This window comes from Physeter macrocephalus, chromosome 1 (assembly GCF_002837175.3).
Source record: "Physeter macrocephalus isolate SW-GA chromosome 1, ASM283717v5, whole genome shotgun sequence".
In the NCBI taxonomy this organism is placed as follows: Eukaryota; Metazoa; Chordata; class Mammalia; order Artiodactyla; family Physeteridae; genus Physeter; species Physeter macrocephalus.
Genome location: NC_041214.2, coordinates 132299643 through 132317385, shown reverse-complemented (window position 1 = coordinate 132317385; position 17743 = coordinate 132299643). Strand labels below are relative to the sequence as shown.

At 34.3% G+C, this 17743-nt stretch overlaps 1 protein-coding gene across 2 annotated transcripts in view; it reads left to right on the top strand.

Annotated features, from left to right (window-relative positions):
- The window catches only part of SAMSN1 (SAM domain, SH3 domain and nuclear localization signals 1), a 205982-nt gene that overhangs the window by 172255 nt on the left and 15984 nt on the right, over positions 1-17743 (top strand). For both annotated transcript variants that reach the window (XM_007100004.4, XM_028494391.2), the window contains 4 exons: positions 8224-8295; positions 10631-10780; positions 15118-15247; positions 17563-17714. In XM_007100004.4, the coding sequence (XP_007100066.3) occupies positions 8224-8295; positions 10631-10780; positions 15118-15247; positions 17563-17714 (504 nt within the window). The remainder of the gene's footprint in view (positions 1-8223; positions 8296-10630; positions 10781-15117; positions 15248-17562; positions 17715-17743) is intronic.

Here is a 17743-nt window from a genome sequence, read left to right as displayed (position 1 = left end):
CAATTAAATCCTCGAATGCCTTTGGATAAAGGCTGACAAGCTTATTGAGATTTAGCATACCATTATTATAGAATATTCATACGAGCACGTGCTGAAAGAGAATTCTGAACTTTAAGAGCATATTACCAATGAAGGTTCTATGTGCAATATTTAGATGATGTGAGAACTCATTGGCAGAGTGTGTGTGATTTTTAATTTGCCAGTATATTTCAAAATACTGCAGATGTCTGACTCATATATGCAAATTTTTCTTTGAAATAGACTGTGAAATTTTCCACCGATGCCTTACCCCCAAATATTGTCATGCTGGAGATAAGATTTTACTTGAAGATCCCGGAAGCTGGAGAGTGGTTAAAAAATGAAAATAAGGGTTCAATCCTTTTGGTTTTGGTCAAAAGGTTGATTTACATTCCCCCAAAAAAAAGAGACTCCCTAATTCTCCTTCATGTTGATAAATTTAGGATGGTCATTGTTTTAAGTAACCTACTCAGTTCTATTCTATATATCAAGCTAACTTTATATATTTTTCATCCCGCTTAGATAGCAAGTTTCTTTGAAAATGGAAAACAGGATCAAAACATTGTAATGGAATGGCATAGTGGAGAGTACAGCAGGGTGGAGAATTGAGAAAAAAAAGGGGGGGTGGATTTTTTTGCAAGTTTTGGTTCCTATAACAGTTTCCTCATTGAGAAGGACTATATGATTTCCAAGAACCCTGCTAGTTTTATATAATGAATAGACATTCTGTAATAATTAGAATTATACAAAACTAGAGAAGAAATGTGACCAATGAAAAAGAATCCTTTCTTAAGTTCTTTGCATTGCGTAGGGACACACACACACAAATGAGTTCAAACAACCCAAATGCCACTTATTCAGCCCTATTTTTGTGGAAGCCAAGTAGACTATGTGGAAGAGGGTAATCTGTACCACATAATCAGATAGTCTTCAAAAGGTAGTCCAGTAAAATACATTTATATCGGAAAGTTAGTTGTACTAAAATAAATTTAGAAAGCAAAACTTTATTTTCTCCTTAAATAAGTCCATACCTCTAAACAACCATGATCTAAGTAATGTTGATGATATCTTTAAAAATTAGTTCCTTAGAAAGCTGTGCAACCATTTACTCTTTTTTTTTTTAAGACTATTTTTTTTAAGAGCAGCTTCAGGATCACAGCAAGATTGAGGAAGGTACAGTTTTCCCATATGCTTCCCCCTGCCCTACACCTTATTAACTCTTTGTAAATTATTTTTTAGCTTTTATACAGGTACATTTGGTTCTTTTTTTAACCCAACATTTTATTATGGAAAATTTCAAGCATATGTAAACTCAGAGTGTAGTACAATCTACCCCATATATCCATCACCCAGTGAATCATTAAATAACATCCAGTCATGTCTCTTCTTTATGCCCACATACTTCCTGCCCTCACTAGATTATTTTGAATTACAAATGAAAAATAACAATACTTCCTCAATATCATCATTTAGCTACTTATTTAAAAATTTCCTCAGTTGTCTCCTGGATGTGTTTTGCTACAGTGGTTTTTTTGATCTATATCTAAATAAGATCTATGGATTTTACAGTATTTATGTAGTTGATACAACTCTTAAAGATTCTCAATTTATACTTTCCCTCTCTTCTTTTATTTCTTTCTGTTGATTAGTTGAAGAAACCAGGTTATTTGTCCTGTAAATTTTCTCATTGTCTAAAATTTTCTGGTTGACTTCATCTTTTTGATATCATTTAACATGCTCCTCTGTCTCTGTATTTTTTGTAATCTGGTTGTTAGTACAGAAGCTTGGTGTGATCGCGGTTTTTTTTTAAAAAGAATATTTCATTGGTGATATTAGGTGCTTCCATTATGAAGCCCATATTCTGGTTCATTCTTTTTTGTGATTTGAGTAGCCATTGATGATTGTTGCCTAGATCCATTATTCCATTAGGGACTTACAAAATGGTACTTTTGTAATTTCATCACTGATTTGATTAGCTAGAATATATACACACATATACATGGAAAGAAAAATTTTCCTTTATTAAATATTTAGTTACTCTAAAATATGCTTCATACAAGAAGGACAGATTAAATGTTTGTTTTTCCCTTTATTTGCCAGTTTTCATAATATGGCTGTGACATTTCCAAAGGTAACAACTGATATTTTTCTTCTTAGTATCATTATGAACTCATGAATTTTGATATATTAGATATATTTCAGTGTAGCTCAGTTATTATTCTTCCTTTTACTAAAATTGTCCCATATTTGGAGACAATTTACCCTAGTGACAATCTTTTAATATGGCCCTTGTGTTGTTTTGGCATGGCCCTAGTAGTCTTTGAAAGCTTACCTACTTTATGGTATGACAAAATGAAAAATTTGAGAATATAGACTGAGAATTTTGACTTCAAATGTCATTAACATCATTACTTATTTTCATTGTCTCTCAACATTCGCATTTATATATATCGATATCATTAACAATGGTGTGAATACTGAAAACAGGTTAAAATTTAAATTTTTTTCCTTCCAGTTTTATTGATATATAATTGGCATACAGTACTATATAAGTTTAACATGCACCGCATAATGATCTGACTTACATCCATCATGAAATTATTATCACACTAAGTTTAGTAACATTCATCATCTCATATAGATATAAGATAAAATAAAGATTAAAAAAATCTTTTCCTTGTGATGGGAACTCTTAGGATTTACTTTTTTTTTTTTAATTAATTAACTTATTTGTTTATTTGGGGCTGTGTTGGGTCTTCGTTTCTGTGCGAGGGCTTTCTCTAGTTGTGGCAACCGGGGCCACTCTTCAGCAAGGTGCGCAGGCCTCTCACTATCGCGGCCGCTCTTGTTGTGGAGCACAGGCTCCAGACGCGCAGGCTCAGTAGTTGTGGCTCACGGGCCTAGTTGCTCCGGGCATGTGGGATCTTCCCAGACCAGGGCTCGAACCCATGTCCCCTGCATTGGCAGGCAGATTCTCAACCACTGTGCCACCAGGGAAGCCCCAGGATTTACTCTTTTAACAATCATATATAACATACAGCAGTATTAATTATATTTATCATGCTGTACATTACATACCTAGTACTTACTTATCTTACAACTGGAAGTTTGTACCTTTTGACTACCTTGATCCAATCCCCCTCTCTCCATCCCCTGAATCTAGTAATCACCATATAATCTCTTTTTCTGAGTTTGTTTTTGAAGTATAATTGACCTATAACACTATATTAATTCCTGGGGCACAACATAATGATTTGATCTTTCTATATATTTCAAAATGACCAACATGCTGTCTAGTTACCATTTGTCACCATACAATGATATTACATTATTATTCCTATATTCCCCAATTTCATACCTGTGACTCATTTATTTTTCAGTTGTAAGTCTGTATCTCTTAATCTTCCTCACTTATTTCTCTCATCCCCCCACTCCTCCCCTCTGGCAATCACCTGTTTGTTCTCTGTATGTATTACTGTTTCTGTTTTATTACGTTTGTTCATTTGTTTGCCTTTTTCAGATTCCACATACAAGTGAAATCATACAGTATTTGTCTTTCTCTGTCTGACTTATTTCAGTTAACAAAATACCCTCTAGGTCCATTCATGTTGCTGCAAATGGCAAGATTTTGTTCCTTTTTTTCCATTGTGTGTGGGGTGTGTGTGTGTGTGTATTTGTATACCACATCTTCTTTATCCATTCATTTACTGATGTGCACTTAGGTTGCTTCCATAACTTGGTTATTGTAAATAATGCTGCAATGAACAAAGGGGTGCATGTATCTTTTTGAATTAGTGTGCTTTTTTCTTTTCTTTGCATTAATACCCAAGAGTGAAATTGCTGGATTGTATGGTAGTTTTATTTTTTTACTTTTTGAGGAACCTCCATACTGTTCTCCACTGTGGCTACACCAGTTTACATTCCCACCAAGAGTGTACAATGGTTCCCTTTTCTCCCCATCCTTGCCAACACTTGCTTGTTATTTGCTGTCTTTTGATAATAGTCATTTGACAGGTGTGAGGTGATATTGTGGTTTAGATTTGCATTTCCCTGATGATTAGTGACGCTGAGCATCTTTGCATGTGCCTCTTGGCCATTTGTATGTTTTCTTTGGAAAAATATCTACTCAGGGCCTCTGCACATTTTTTGATTGGGTTATTGGGTTTTTTTTTTCTTTTTTTGATGCTGAGTTGTATGAGTTATTTGTATATTTCCAATATTAATCCCTATCTGGATACATCATTTGCAAATATCTCCTCCTATTCAGTAGGCAGCCTTTTTGTTTTGTTGATAATTCCCTTTGCTGCGCAAAAGCTTTTTAGTTTGATGTAGTCCCACTTATTTATTTTTTGCTTTTGCTTCCCTTGCAGGAGGAGACATATCCAAAAAATATATTGCTAAGATCAATGTCAAAGAACGTACTGCCTATGATTTTGTCTAGGAGTTATATGGTTTCAGGACTTAGATTTAAGTCTTTAATCCATTTTGAGTTTATTTTCTTATGTGGTGTGAGAAAGTAATCCAGTTTGATTCTTTTGCATGTAGCTTTCCAGTTTTCCAACACCATTTGTTGAAGAAGCTGTCTGTTCTCTATTGTGTATTCTTGCCTCCTTTGCTGTAGATTGACCATATAAGTGTGGTATATTTCTGGGCTCTCTATTCTGTTCCATTAAACTACGTCTCTGTTTTTGTGTCAGTACCATACTGTTTTGATTACTGTAGCTGTGTAGTATAGTTTCAAATCAGGGAACATGGTAACTACAGCTTTGTTCTTCTTTTTCAAGATTGCTTTGGCTATTCAAGGTCTTTTGTGTTTCTATACAAATTTTAGAATTATTTGTGAATTCATACAATTCTGTGAAAAATGCCTTTGGTATTTTGATAGGGATTGCACTGAATCCATAGATTGCTTTGGGTAATGTGGTCAGTTTTACAATATTAATTCTTCCAATCCATGAGCATGGTATATGTTTCTATTTGTTAGTGTCATCTTCAATTTCTTTCATGAGTGACTTATAGTTTTCTGAGTACATGTCTTTTACCTCCTTAGTTAGATTTATTCCTAGGTAATTTTTTTGGATGCAATTGTAAATGGGATTGGAAAACAGGTTAAAATTTGTCTTTTTTTTTTTTTGGTCCTTTAAACCATCAAATTACTGTCTTTTTAAAAATTGTTTAAAATAATTCTTCTCTCTAAGCCACCAATTCAATATGAAATTAGATTCATTATTTTTATTTGGAATTGTTAAGAAGGATTGCTTTTATTTTTATTTAATTTTGTTTATAAATATTTTTTAAAGTTACATGGTTTTAAAGTCAAATTTATAAAACAAGGCATAGTCAGAGAAGTCTGTTTTCTGTCCCTTTTACTTTGCTTCTTTTACCCCATTTCTCTAAGAAGGAAAATATATTTTTGCCTGTATTGAGACACATACATGTATTTCCACCCTTAGATAAAAGGCGGTCTATTATGTACACTTTTCTCCACTTGTCTTTTTTCACGTACACTATATCCTGGAGATCATTCCATAGCAGATAGTTATATTTCTGTGTTTTTGCAGATGCACACATTTCTGTTGTTTGAATTTACCATAAATTATTCAGTCAGCCTTCTCTTGATGAACATTGGGGTTTATAGCTTTTCAATATTATAAAAGATTTACATTGAATGTGGATGAGTAAATCAATTTATATTCAAGTGTATCTCTGACATAGATGTCTAGAGAAATGAAATTTCTGGGTAAAAGGGCAAATACATGTAATTTTGCTAGGTTTTCCAAATTACCTGCCACAGGTGTGTCATTTTACAAACACATATCTAATTGCATAAGGAAAGACTGTATAGATTTATAGTTAAAGACTAAATATAATCTAATGTCAACAAAAACAAAGAATTATCTAAAATATAAATTGCATTTATATTTAAGTTACTCTTTTGTCGATAGCTATTTGTTTATATAATAGCTCTGTCTTGATGGGAGCTCTGTCACAAAATAGTATTTGCTAAACCTAATCCATTACAATTATACAGTGTAAAATTATCAATATTGAAATACATTCTTATTTATAAAGGACTATCATCTATGAAACCAGCTTACCACCTCGATTCACCTTTTCACTAGAAACTTAACAGCAGTAGAAATTACACATTTGTTCACTGTCCATATCTCATAGTAGACATTAGCCCTTTTTCATTAAGCCATAACCTATTCATTATGAAACCATCTCAGAAAGTCACTAACTTTTTGACTAGAGAATACTGAAATTTTAAAAACGTTATTTTAAATACTTAGATTTGCTTCTAAAGGGTGTCTTAGCACAGATTTATATTTTACTCCTCTGGCTTAAAGCTGTTGAGTGATTCATAATGAGATGACTGACAAAACCCAAAGTAATAGTCCTGAAGACCACTACTCCATAATCTGCTTCTCTTTATTGACATAGTGAGGGGAGAATTAATTTTAAAAGGTGGTGACTATTGATTAGTTAATGGCAGAAGATACTGTAGAGGAATGCTGAAGTGAGCCTATTCTGTGCCCTCATGGACAACACGACCGATTATCCAGTGGTGGATATCATGCTGTAACCCTCATTAATATTTAGTAGGCAGGACATAGGCTGGTTATAGACTACAAAATTGTCCTAAGCACAGGCTCCAATAGGCCATAAGAATGTTTCAAGTATATAAAAGAGTAACAGATTTCCCTGTGTTCAGATTGTTTATAAGCAGCACAAGAATACACTCAATTCCCTTTTGTGATTTCTGGGCAATGATGGCCTGGCAGAAATGCCTACTAGGCAAGTTTAAGTGATTAATGCTCTGGGAAATCACTCTAAGTTAGTAAGCCCTGCGTGAGAACGAGAGTGGTTCTCAGTTTCAGTCCTTCTTTTTCTCTCCTCTCGCCACAAGCTGAAGGGCTTCTTCATCAAGGGTAGCAAGTCAGCAAAAGGCATTATTTGTGTCTAACACAGCCATCATCCTTGGGGCGATGTTCTGTATCACACTGTCTATCAAACTAACCCCTTGTCTCATGCCAGGATCTTTTTATTTCAACTGATTTAAAAGCGAAACAAGGAGTTTTAAAGATCACTAGTAGGGAGACATGAGAATAAAAACACTTGTAAAGACTAAGAGCCTTTGAAGCCTACTTGAACTAAAATGGTCTGTGACTTTTAAAGGACAATACAAAGTTTTATAGATTACTGACTCCCATTTTTAACTTTTCAAATTACCAGGTTATTTTTCAGTACCACCAGCTTATTTTGAAAATATTATAAGCTTGAAATGAGATAAAGTTCTTAAGATAGAACATGTTTTTGGGATTTGTGGGTATATAAAGTCTGTAACATCTGATATCCACCATCCCAAACAATGTATAAAATTAAATAGTGAGAAAATATCAATTTTGTGACTCAAAGACTCTAAAGATTTTTGAAAATGTGTTTAGGAGAATCATTTACTTTGCAGTATATCAGGAATTGCTTATAATTACCTGCCTAGAATGAGTTACATAAGAATAAAAATGTAGCCTTGTAGGCAAAAAGTATCCAAGAGAATAAGACTTCTATTAACATACTGAGCTTTTTCTCAAAACCAGTGAATGAAATTGACCCAGGGATCTCATTGTAATTCCATGTTAAATGTGGAAAAATTCATTTTCCTCCCAACCTGTGTACACCTAAATGCTCTTTTCAATTTATTAATAGGTCTGTGTATGTGCCTTCTCATTCTGACATCTAGTAGAGAGTTTCAAATTATCAGTAGTTAGCAACAGGAAATGCATTTGCGTTCATTTTTATTTTTTGATAAATATGATCTTTATGAGGCACAATTGTGGATCTACTCAAATGCTTGTTTTTGTCTGTTTTGTCGTTTTTTTATTAGTTGGTTGGTTGTTTAGTAATACATGCCATTCTCAAGAGCAAAAGTAACACTATAAATTAAAAATATTTTAATAGATTTTTCTCCAAGGTGCTTAACACTGTAACATAAACATATGAAGACATTTTATGAACTGCAAATATTACAATGTTAATAATAGTTACACCTTCAGCGCCCTTAGATATTCCAGAGAGAAGAGATTTTTTAACCCTGTATTTGCAAGAGACTGATGCTTACTGAACCATAATCTAATCTATTTAGCAGTTTTATCAGTGAAAGTCACAAATCCTAAATTTCCTTCCTTTTTCTTTCCTATTTTATAGCGCAGCAGCAGTTTTGGGAATTTTGACCGTTTTCGGAATAATTCCGTATCAAAGCCAGATGACTCAACTGGGGTTAGTATTCTATTCCATTTTAATAAGTGTTATACAAACACATTATGAAAAATTATGAAGCCAATATAATTTTTGCAAATTACAGTGAGAAAAAGAAATATATTTAAAAATCATAACCTTGCATACATTTTTGTGATAAATGAACAAACAATTATTTAGTATCTAGTACCATGCTGGACATTAAGAGTAAAAAGCTATCTAAGAAACCTAACAGATGTTTGGGAAGGCAGAACATCAACTTAAAAAGAGATGTGCAGTTTGAAGTAACACAGACGATCCCAAATTTTCTGAACATTTCCACTATAAAACAACATATATGTTAAATTTTATGTAAGTTGTAATTGCTTTAATTTAGGAAATGATTAAATGGCTTAATTGGAAATTAGTTAAGGAGAGCATAGGCTGCTCATTTGCACTCTCATACTTCTGTACACATTGAAATGACTCAGTGGTGACCATTCCATACACATTTGCAAACCATGAACACTTTGAATGTAGCTTAAGAAAAGCTTCCCATAAAATTATTTACATCATCACCATCATCATCACTATATTTAATTGAGCACTTACCAGGAAGTAAGCACAGCACTAAACACTTTACCTACCTGTAAGTAGGAACTATTATTATTTTTATTTTATCACTGAATAAATATGTTTGAATAAAATTACTTCTAAATTATACAGGTCATAAATGACAAAGGCAGGATGCAACATCGTGTCCAAAGTTTGCTATTTGTTATACTATCTCATAAACCATGGACCAACTGTGATAAGTGATTAATGAAATGTAAAACAACTAATAAAATAGTAGAGAAGAGGGATATACATTGAGAAAAGTCAAAATATATGCTTATCATTGAACCTGATTTATCTATTCATGTGATAGATTTGTTTTAGAGCAATAGGTTTTAGATCTTATGCACCTCTTAATTATTCATTCTATATATTGCATCTTTATTTTTTGTTTTTTTTATAAAGAATTCTTCTTATCATATCTGATTCTCAGAATACCTTTCAGATTCCTATATCCACCTACCTATAATATCTTTAAATATGTTTATTTCAGCAATGGATATTCTAGGCAAAAAAAAGTAGAAAGAAAATGACATCTATTATTACTTTATAAATACCTCCATTAGTGCATACATATGCATGTGTATATATAATATATCCCCTTTTATACATATATTACATATATCCCTTTTAATTCACCTATATATTTATGTATATATAAACTTATGATTAAACTTGTATACATACATGAATATACATTGATAAACTTGTATATAGCTATATGGTCTATCAACATTTACACAGTTGTAAATAATACAATGCAGTATGTGTATACAAATAGTGAGAAGCCCTATATAATTTTTTTATCATGAGGGATTTCTTGTGGATCTTTTTTTTTAAATTTTTATTTTATATTGGAGTATAGTTGATTAAGAATATTGTGTTAGTTTCAGGTGTACAGCAAAGTGATTTAGTTATACATATACAAGTATCTATTCTTTTTCAAATTCTTTTCCCATTTAGGTTATTACAGAGTATTGAGTAGAGTTCCCTGTGCTATACAGTAGGTCCTTGTTGGTTATCTATTTTAAATATAGCTGTGTGTATATGTCAATCTCAAACTCCCATATTGTATAAACCTTCAACTTTCCATAATCATACATAGATATATTTACTGTTATTAAGTTTATAATTCGAGAGTTAACCTATAAAAGTTGCTCAGGCTCATTCAAATTCATTGATTAGTACTGGTGGCCTAGCAATTTGTGAAAGAATTTAGTGAACCTGATAAAGTAGTTTGCACATTTTTTAGCAAACCATCATTCATTCATTCAGTAAAGGTGTATTGAGCATCTACTCTATGACAGGATCTCCCTTAGGCACTCAGAAAGTACTGTTACAATACAGGTGAAATTCCTTACTTCATGAAGCCTAGAGTCTAGGAGGAGACAGACTTTAAAACAACAACAAAACCCATAAATAAATATCTAAATAAAATTGTGATTCAGGCTATGAAAGAGAACAGCACAGAAAAATGTTGAAGTTAAAAATATGTTTAGATAGTTTCTTCAAAGCTTTTGTAAAGGAAGATAGAAAAACCTGAAATTAAAAATATTTATAGTACTCTTTTTTGAAACTTAGGTAATGGTAAGTTAACACAGATAGTAATAAACTAATATACTTTCTTATTTATTTTAGTTTGTAATTTTACAGTGAAGATAAAGAAAGCTGAAGTAGAGAAAAGAGAGAAGAGGGAGTGTGGACAAATGACAATGTTTTTCATTGCTTTATTATTTTGTTTTTTGTAAATAATTCTAACTAGGTACATGATGGGGAATGCATAAATGAAAGTGGAGAACAAAACAAAACTTCAAATAATGGAGGAAGTTTAGGTAAAAAAATGAGAGCTATTTCCTGGACAATGAAGAAAAAAGTGGGTAAAAAGTATATCAAAGCCCTCTTTGAAGAAAAGGTAAGTGTCCTCTGTTAATCACTTGTGTTTTTCTGTTAATTTTTTTCTAGGTAGTTTAGAAATATTTGGCAGTTTATGAAGGCCTTCAATCTATTTTCTCCCTCAATAATTGTGCCCAGAAGTTGGGTGGAAGAAAGCATTATCACATTCTAATAGAGGAAATTGAGGCTTAGAAAGATCACACATGTAGTATGTGAAGAACATATGTCATTTATGTTGTAACAAACAGTAGTACATCACTTCTTTTCATTACCAAATGATATTCTATTTTATAGATAAGCCTCATTTTATTCATCCTTTCATCAGCTGATGAACATTTGGGTTGTTTCCACTTTGGGATTATTTTAAATCATGCTGAATGAATGATTCAGCATGATTTAAAATATGAATATGAATATCTGTGTTCAAGTTTTTATGTGGAAGTATTCTCTCATTTCTCTTGGTTATATGGTAACTCTGTCTGATACTTTGAGAAACTGGCAAACTATTTCCCAAAGAAGTTGCATCATTTTACATTCCCACTAGCAACGTGTGAGAGTTCCAATTTCTCCACATGCTTGCTAACACTTGTTATTGCCTGTTTTTTTGATGCTAGCCATCAAAATGGGTGTGAAATGGATTCTCATTATAGTTTTGATTTGCACTTCCCTGATGACTGATGATGTTGAGAATCTTTTCATGTGGCCATTTGCATATCTTCTTTCAAAAAGTGTTTATACAAATCTTTTACCTGCTTTTTAATTGGGTTGTATTTTTATTGTAGCTTTTAAGCTTTTTAAAAAAATATCTTATGGATACAGATCCTTTATGAGATATACGATTTGCGATATATTTTCTCCCGTTCATGGAGAGTATTTTCATTTTCTTGATGTTATCATTTACAGAACAAATGGTTATAATTTTGATGTAGTCCAATTTATTTTTTCTTTCATCAGTTGTGCTTTTAGTATTGTATTTAAGAAACCATTGCTTAATCTAGGGTTACAAAGATTTACTCCAATGTTTTCTTCTAAGAGTTTTATAGTTGTAGCTCTTAAATTTTGGTGTATGATCCATTAATTTTTCTACATGGTGTGTGGTAGGAGTCCAACTTCATTCATTTGAATGTAGATATTCAATTGTCCCAACACTACTTGCTGAAAAGACAATTATTTCTCCATTGCATTGTCTTGGCATCCTTGCTGAAAAATCAATTGATCATAAATATATGGTCAGAAATATATGGATCATAAATATATGGATTTATTTATGGACTCTTAATTCTATTCCATTGATCTATATGTCTTACACCTATTTTTTTTTAACGCACTTCAATAGGATCTGTCCCCAGTACTCCATTAAAACAGTTGTCACAATCGGTATTAACCTCTACGTTGCCAAATCGAATGGTCACTTTTCTTTCTTCTTACATGACTTTTCAGCTGAACTTGATGCAAATGATGATTTCATTACATATGAAACATTCTTTTTTCTTGGTTTCTTTGGGCATTCTTCTGGCTTTCCTTCTTTCTCAAAGTTTCCTTTCTTAGCTCTGCTTTCTTTCCTGTCCTTCTAAATACTGAGTCTTCCTGAGGCTTGTTCCTAGATGTTCTACTCAGTTTAGTCTCTCTTCCTAAGTGATCTCATCTTGTCTCATGACTTTTTCACAATTACATCTCTAGCTATGATCTCTCTCTTTTTTTAAAATTTATTTTATTTATTTATCTTTGGCTGTGTTGGGTCTTCGTTGCTGTGCGCGGGCTTTCTCTGGTTACGTTGAGCAGGGGCTACGCTTCGTTGTGGTGCACAGGCTTCTCATTGTGGTGGCTTCTCTTGTTGCGGAGCATAGGCTCTAGGCCCGCGGGCTTCAGTAGTTGTGGAACACAGGCTTAGTTGCTCCGCGGCATGTGGGATCTTCCCGAACCAGGGCTCGAACCTGTGTCCCCTGCACTGCCAGGCGGATTCCTAACCACTGCACCACAAGGGAAGTCCCATACTATCTCTTTACTTATCTGTTATACTTATACAACAGTTGCTTATTTGATATTATCACTTAGATGCATAATAGATAACTGGAACCCAATATATCTAAAACTGAATTATTGATTCTCTAAGCTCTACAGAAAGTTTGTTTCTTGTCCAGTCTTCCAAGTAGAAACAGACAACACTGTCATAACTGTAGGTGCTGGAAAGAAAGGGGGAGGGAGAGAGAGACAGAGAGAGAAGAAAGCCTATAAATCACTCAAAATTCCTTCTTTCTCTCACTTTTCACACCAATTCATCAGCATATCCTCTTGGTACTAACTCCAAAGTATATCTAAAACACTTAACTTCTCCATGTAAATTATTGCTGCTTTAGACTAAATAAACAAACTCTCTTGCCTAGATTACCTAATTGGCTTCCTTTCTTCCACTCTTTCCTCCATAAAAGCGACTCTCCACATTAAAGCCAGAAAGATCTTTGAAAAGTCAGATTCAGAACACATAATTCCCTTGGTTAAAATTTTACAGTACCAAAATGCATTCCCTTACTATGATGTGTTCATTCCAGTCCTCTGAGAAGTAGACCCCCAAGAAGGGAATAGACACACCAAAGACTTACTGGAGAAAATGCCTGTGAAGGATAAAGAAGAGAAAGAAAAAATGAGCAAGGAAATCCTTTAGACTACAGTGCAAGTCTGACACCTGTAAAAGGAGAGGAAGAAAGAAGGAGGATCATTCAAGTCTCAGGCTTCAACACTGTTCTAAGAAAACTTTGGCCAGATTGATGGGAAGTCATTGAACCAAAAGTTTCCATTAGAGAAGCCCCACATCCCACCAGAATGGACTCAAATGGTAGCCCCACTGCTTAAGTCATTGGAACATGGCTTCCTTGCAAACACAGTGATCGACACAGAAGGATAGTAGTTGGAGCTGTCAGTAAAGAAGGGTCCCACAGCAAGAGATCTGAGCACACATTTCCATGGTTACTGCAAGTGATCTATAAAGCCCTTCCTGAGCTGGCTCCAGTCTACTTCTCTGAGCTCACATCCTAATACTCTCCTTGCTCTCACTCAGCTCCAGCTACCCAGGCCTTGTTGTTTTCCTCTGCATAACCCAAGCTAATTCTGAGTTTAGTTATTTTGTTCTTGCTATTTCTTTTGCTTGGAAAACTGTCTCCAAATCTTCATATAAGTCACATCTTCTTATCATTCAGGTCAAGAATTCAGGGACTCTATTACCATATGGAGGAGGTCTTTGGAGGCTATTCCCTCTAAATTAGTCAACCTTCCTTCAACCCTAATCCGAGTAGCTAATCCTCTCACATCACCCAGTTTTATTTCCTTCATAGCACTTATTATTCTCTGAAATTGTCTTGCTCATTTTGTTTACACAAACCTCCCCATACACTACAAACACACACACACACACACACACACACACAGCCTGACAAACTAAAATGTACCTCATTAAAGATAGGACCCTGTATATTGTTTCCCATGATATCTCCAGTTCCCAAAACAATGCCAGGTACTTAGAAGGTGTTCTACAAACTTGTGTCGAATGACTGAACAAATGAATAAAAGAATGGATAAAAGCAGAGAATCAAACTGAGCGTATATCGTATGTATAGTCTGAAGTTTTACCAATGTTTAGAAATGCTCAAAAATGAGGAATATTGAATTATATTTTGATGAATATTAAGAAATTCATAGGCTTTGTTGAAACTATCTAAACATGGAAAACATTTGAGATGTTTTCAAGCAGATGTAATTTCTTTTGAAATTGTCTGTCTTTCCTAATTTTATGCAAGATGTGCTTTTCACTTGACTAGGTGGCAAGCACCATATGAGATTTGTAAAGCTTCTTAGATAAGCTTTGCTTTAGAATTGCAAAGTGTGCATGTTTTATTCATATCTAGTGGTCTGGTAGGGTGCAAATAACTGACACGAAGCAACTATGCAGAGTTTAAACTTGTAATATCAGATCTCAAAGGATTAGTAATGGTGGTAAATAGATGATAAGGAGAGCATGAAGAAATAAAAGTGCTTTAACAGATAAAGCACAGATGTTAATAAATCTAGCATTTCTGATTAAATAGTCTTGATACAATATTCATCCTAACTACAAAAATAAACTTTATAATTTCAGTTAAATTCCAAAATGTGGGCTGTTTCATCTAAAGAATTTTTTCCACTATACCGTAAAATGTTATGCTTGAAATTGAGCTAAAGATTCATGACACTCATATTTTATGCTGATGTATTCCTAAGTATTTTATTGCTAAAATATGTCTTGTTTGTTAAATCAATGCACACAGTGAAAGTCTCCAAGGAAATCAGTTCTTTGCATTTAACCTCTGATATGATTTTCTGAAGGATGGGGAAGATGGAAAGGATGACTTCCCTTATCGGAACAGTGATCCCACGATTGGAACCTATACAGAGAAGAGCTCCCTCAAAGCCAGTGACTCTATGGACAGTCTCTACAGTGGGCGGAGCTCATCAAGTAAGGCTATAAAATAAGTGACAAGAGTCTAGATGGGACATCTGGGTTAAGTTCATTAAAAACAACAGATTTATTTCTCTTGGGCTTGTTTGTCAAAATTTCACCAAGGTCCCAACTACTTGATAAGAGAAATAGTGAAAATGTAGGATGTGTTGAATCAATAGTAATGCTATTGTCTAAAATAATACATAATATATTAGAATTATGGATTATTTTGAAACTTTTAGCACTGTGGTCAGCAAGGCTCTTGGGGATATGCCTCAAAAAGATCATATTGCACGTTTAAATCAGAATCCCTACAATAAAGTGTGCTGGGGAGAACTAGCATTATTTTGAGTCCAAATTTTTTAAATGACTTGAAGTATTCAGGAAACTAAAATCCTGTTTTCTCTTTTTCCTTCCCTTTCTCGCCCCCTCCACGTACTCCTTCCTTTCCTTTTCTCTTCCTTCCTTTCTTCCTTCCCTCTCTCCCTACCTCCTCCCTCCTTCCTTTCCTTCCTTTCTTTCTTCCTTTTTTCTTTCTTTCTCTTTCTTTGTTTCTTTTGTTTTCTTTCATTTTTTCATTTTTTCTTTATTCCTTCCCTGTCCTGCACTCTGTCACGTTTTCCTTCCTTTCCTTTCCTTTTTTTCCTGAAGTATTCTGAAAAGAGCAGGACATCTGCATCAGTTCTAACGTTTACTTTTTAGGTTTCCATTCAGCATTATCCGGTAAAGAGTGAAGTAGTATGTAAATACTAAATAGTAGGAATATCACCAATTAGTGACAAAAAGGAATCATCATGTGTTCAATAAGAATTTTCTAAAAACATCGTTTCTACCAAAGAAGTCACTCAGGCTTCAGTCACATGTCCTGCTACAATATTTGAATGAAACTACTTATACTACAGGGTGCCTTATAATATTTTTATATGCACACTGTTACTTATCCCTCTAATCTTTCAGGGCTTTTAAATGTTTTTTGCAAAGTTTATTTTCCATTTCATTTAAAATCAACTGCTTCTGTTATTTGAAGATGGATCACAAAGACCAGATGCTGCAAATATCCTGAATTTTATTCCTACTTTCCTACTGGCTGTAGAACAGTTATTTTGTGAAGAAAAAGCTAATACAGAAGCATTTGAGGGATATATTTTTGCATGTGTGAAATTCAGATTTTATTAGTATTCATTTCTGCTGGAAGTTTTAAAATTCAAAATTGTAATGCCAAATATGGGTAGAATTTTATAACTCGAATATACCATGAAAAGCCAGGGACTGGAGTGATCATGGAAGGGAGGGTGTGAGGAGATGGGGGTCTTCTTAGCTGTTATCATAAACAACTTAATTTCTGTGACTAGACGCAACTCACCTTTCTTTTACACCAGTCCATATTTAAAAAAAAAAAAAAAATGGAGAATCGCTAAGGATCTTTCTCTTATTTCTATACTTATTTGGAAGAATGGCAGAGATACCGGGGCTGTTCCCTCATGAAGCAGAGCACTGAAGGCCACACTGAAGGAAAAAGTGAGGTGACAAGTGAGAGCAGGTTGGGAGACTCAGAGTTACTTCCACTGGGAGCCATTCTTGCCCCCAGGCAGGCAGGAAAAATGGAATCTCTTTTTTGTTCCCCTTGAGGTTCAAAATCAGAAAGGAAGAGGATCAGAGAGCAAGGATTTGGAGCAGTTTAAAAAGCTCAGTTTAGAACAATTTTGAACAGTTTAGGAGTACAGACATTGGAACACACTTCCTCTTTCCCTGATGCTCACACAACAAGCAAAAATGCTACCTTTTATACACAGAGATGTTGCCTCAAAATGGCTTTTGGTACACAAAAGGAAGTCTGAGACACTATTTTTGCTACATTGTGATAAGTTGTAGGGAAGCTTGTGGTCTTATGCTTTGACCATTCCTGATCAATAGCACACAAAGATCAAACTGTCACTATAGGTTTCTGCCTTTGTTTACACGTACAAAATTAATTATCCGGTTTGTACAGGGAATTAAGTCTCTACTGTCTGCCTCTTTAGCAAGTATCCAATGCTCAAAGCACTGTGCTACTGGATCAGATGATAGAGACTGAAGTAAGAGTGTTTGGGTTGGTGGTAGAGGAAAGAATGATCAGGTTGACTGGAGAAAGATCAGAAATGGCTCAGAGGACAGAAGTTACTGGTGGAAAATGACTGGGAGGCAGAAACAGGGATTGGTCACTTAGAACCGCCTCAGGAGGCTGGCATCCAATGCTTCAGCATTATTCCTGCTTAGTTATGTCCAGGTGATGGTTCAGAATGTTATGAACCTTCAGTGAGAACTGTTAACCTCTGCTTTGCCTTTATCAGGTGGAATAACAAGCTGTTCAGACGGTACAAGTAACCGGGACAGCTTTCGACTCGATGATGATGGCCCCTATTCTGGACCATTCTGTGGCCGTGCCCGCGTACATACCAGTTTCACACCGAGCCCTTATGACACTGACTCCCTCAAAATCAAGGTGTGTGCACATCATATCCGTATTCTGTA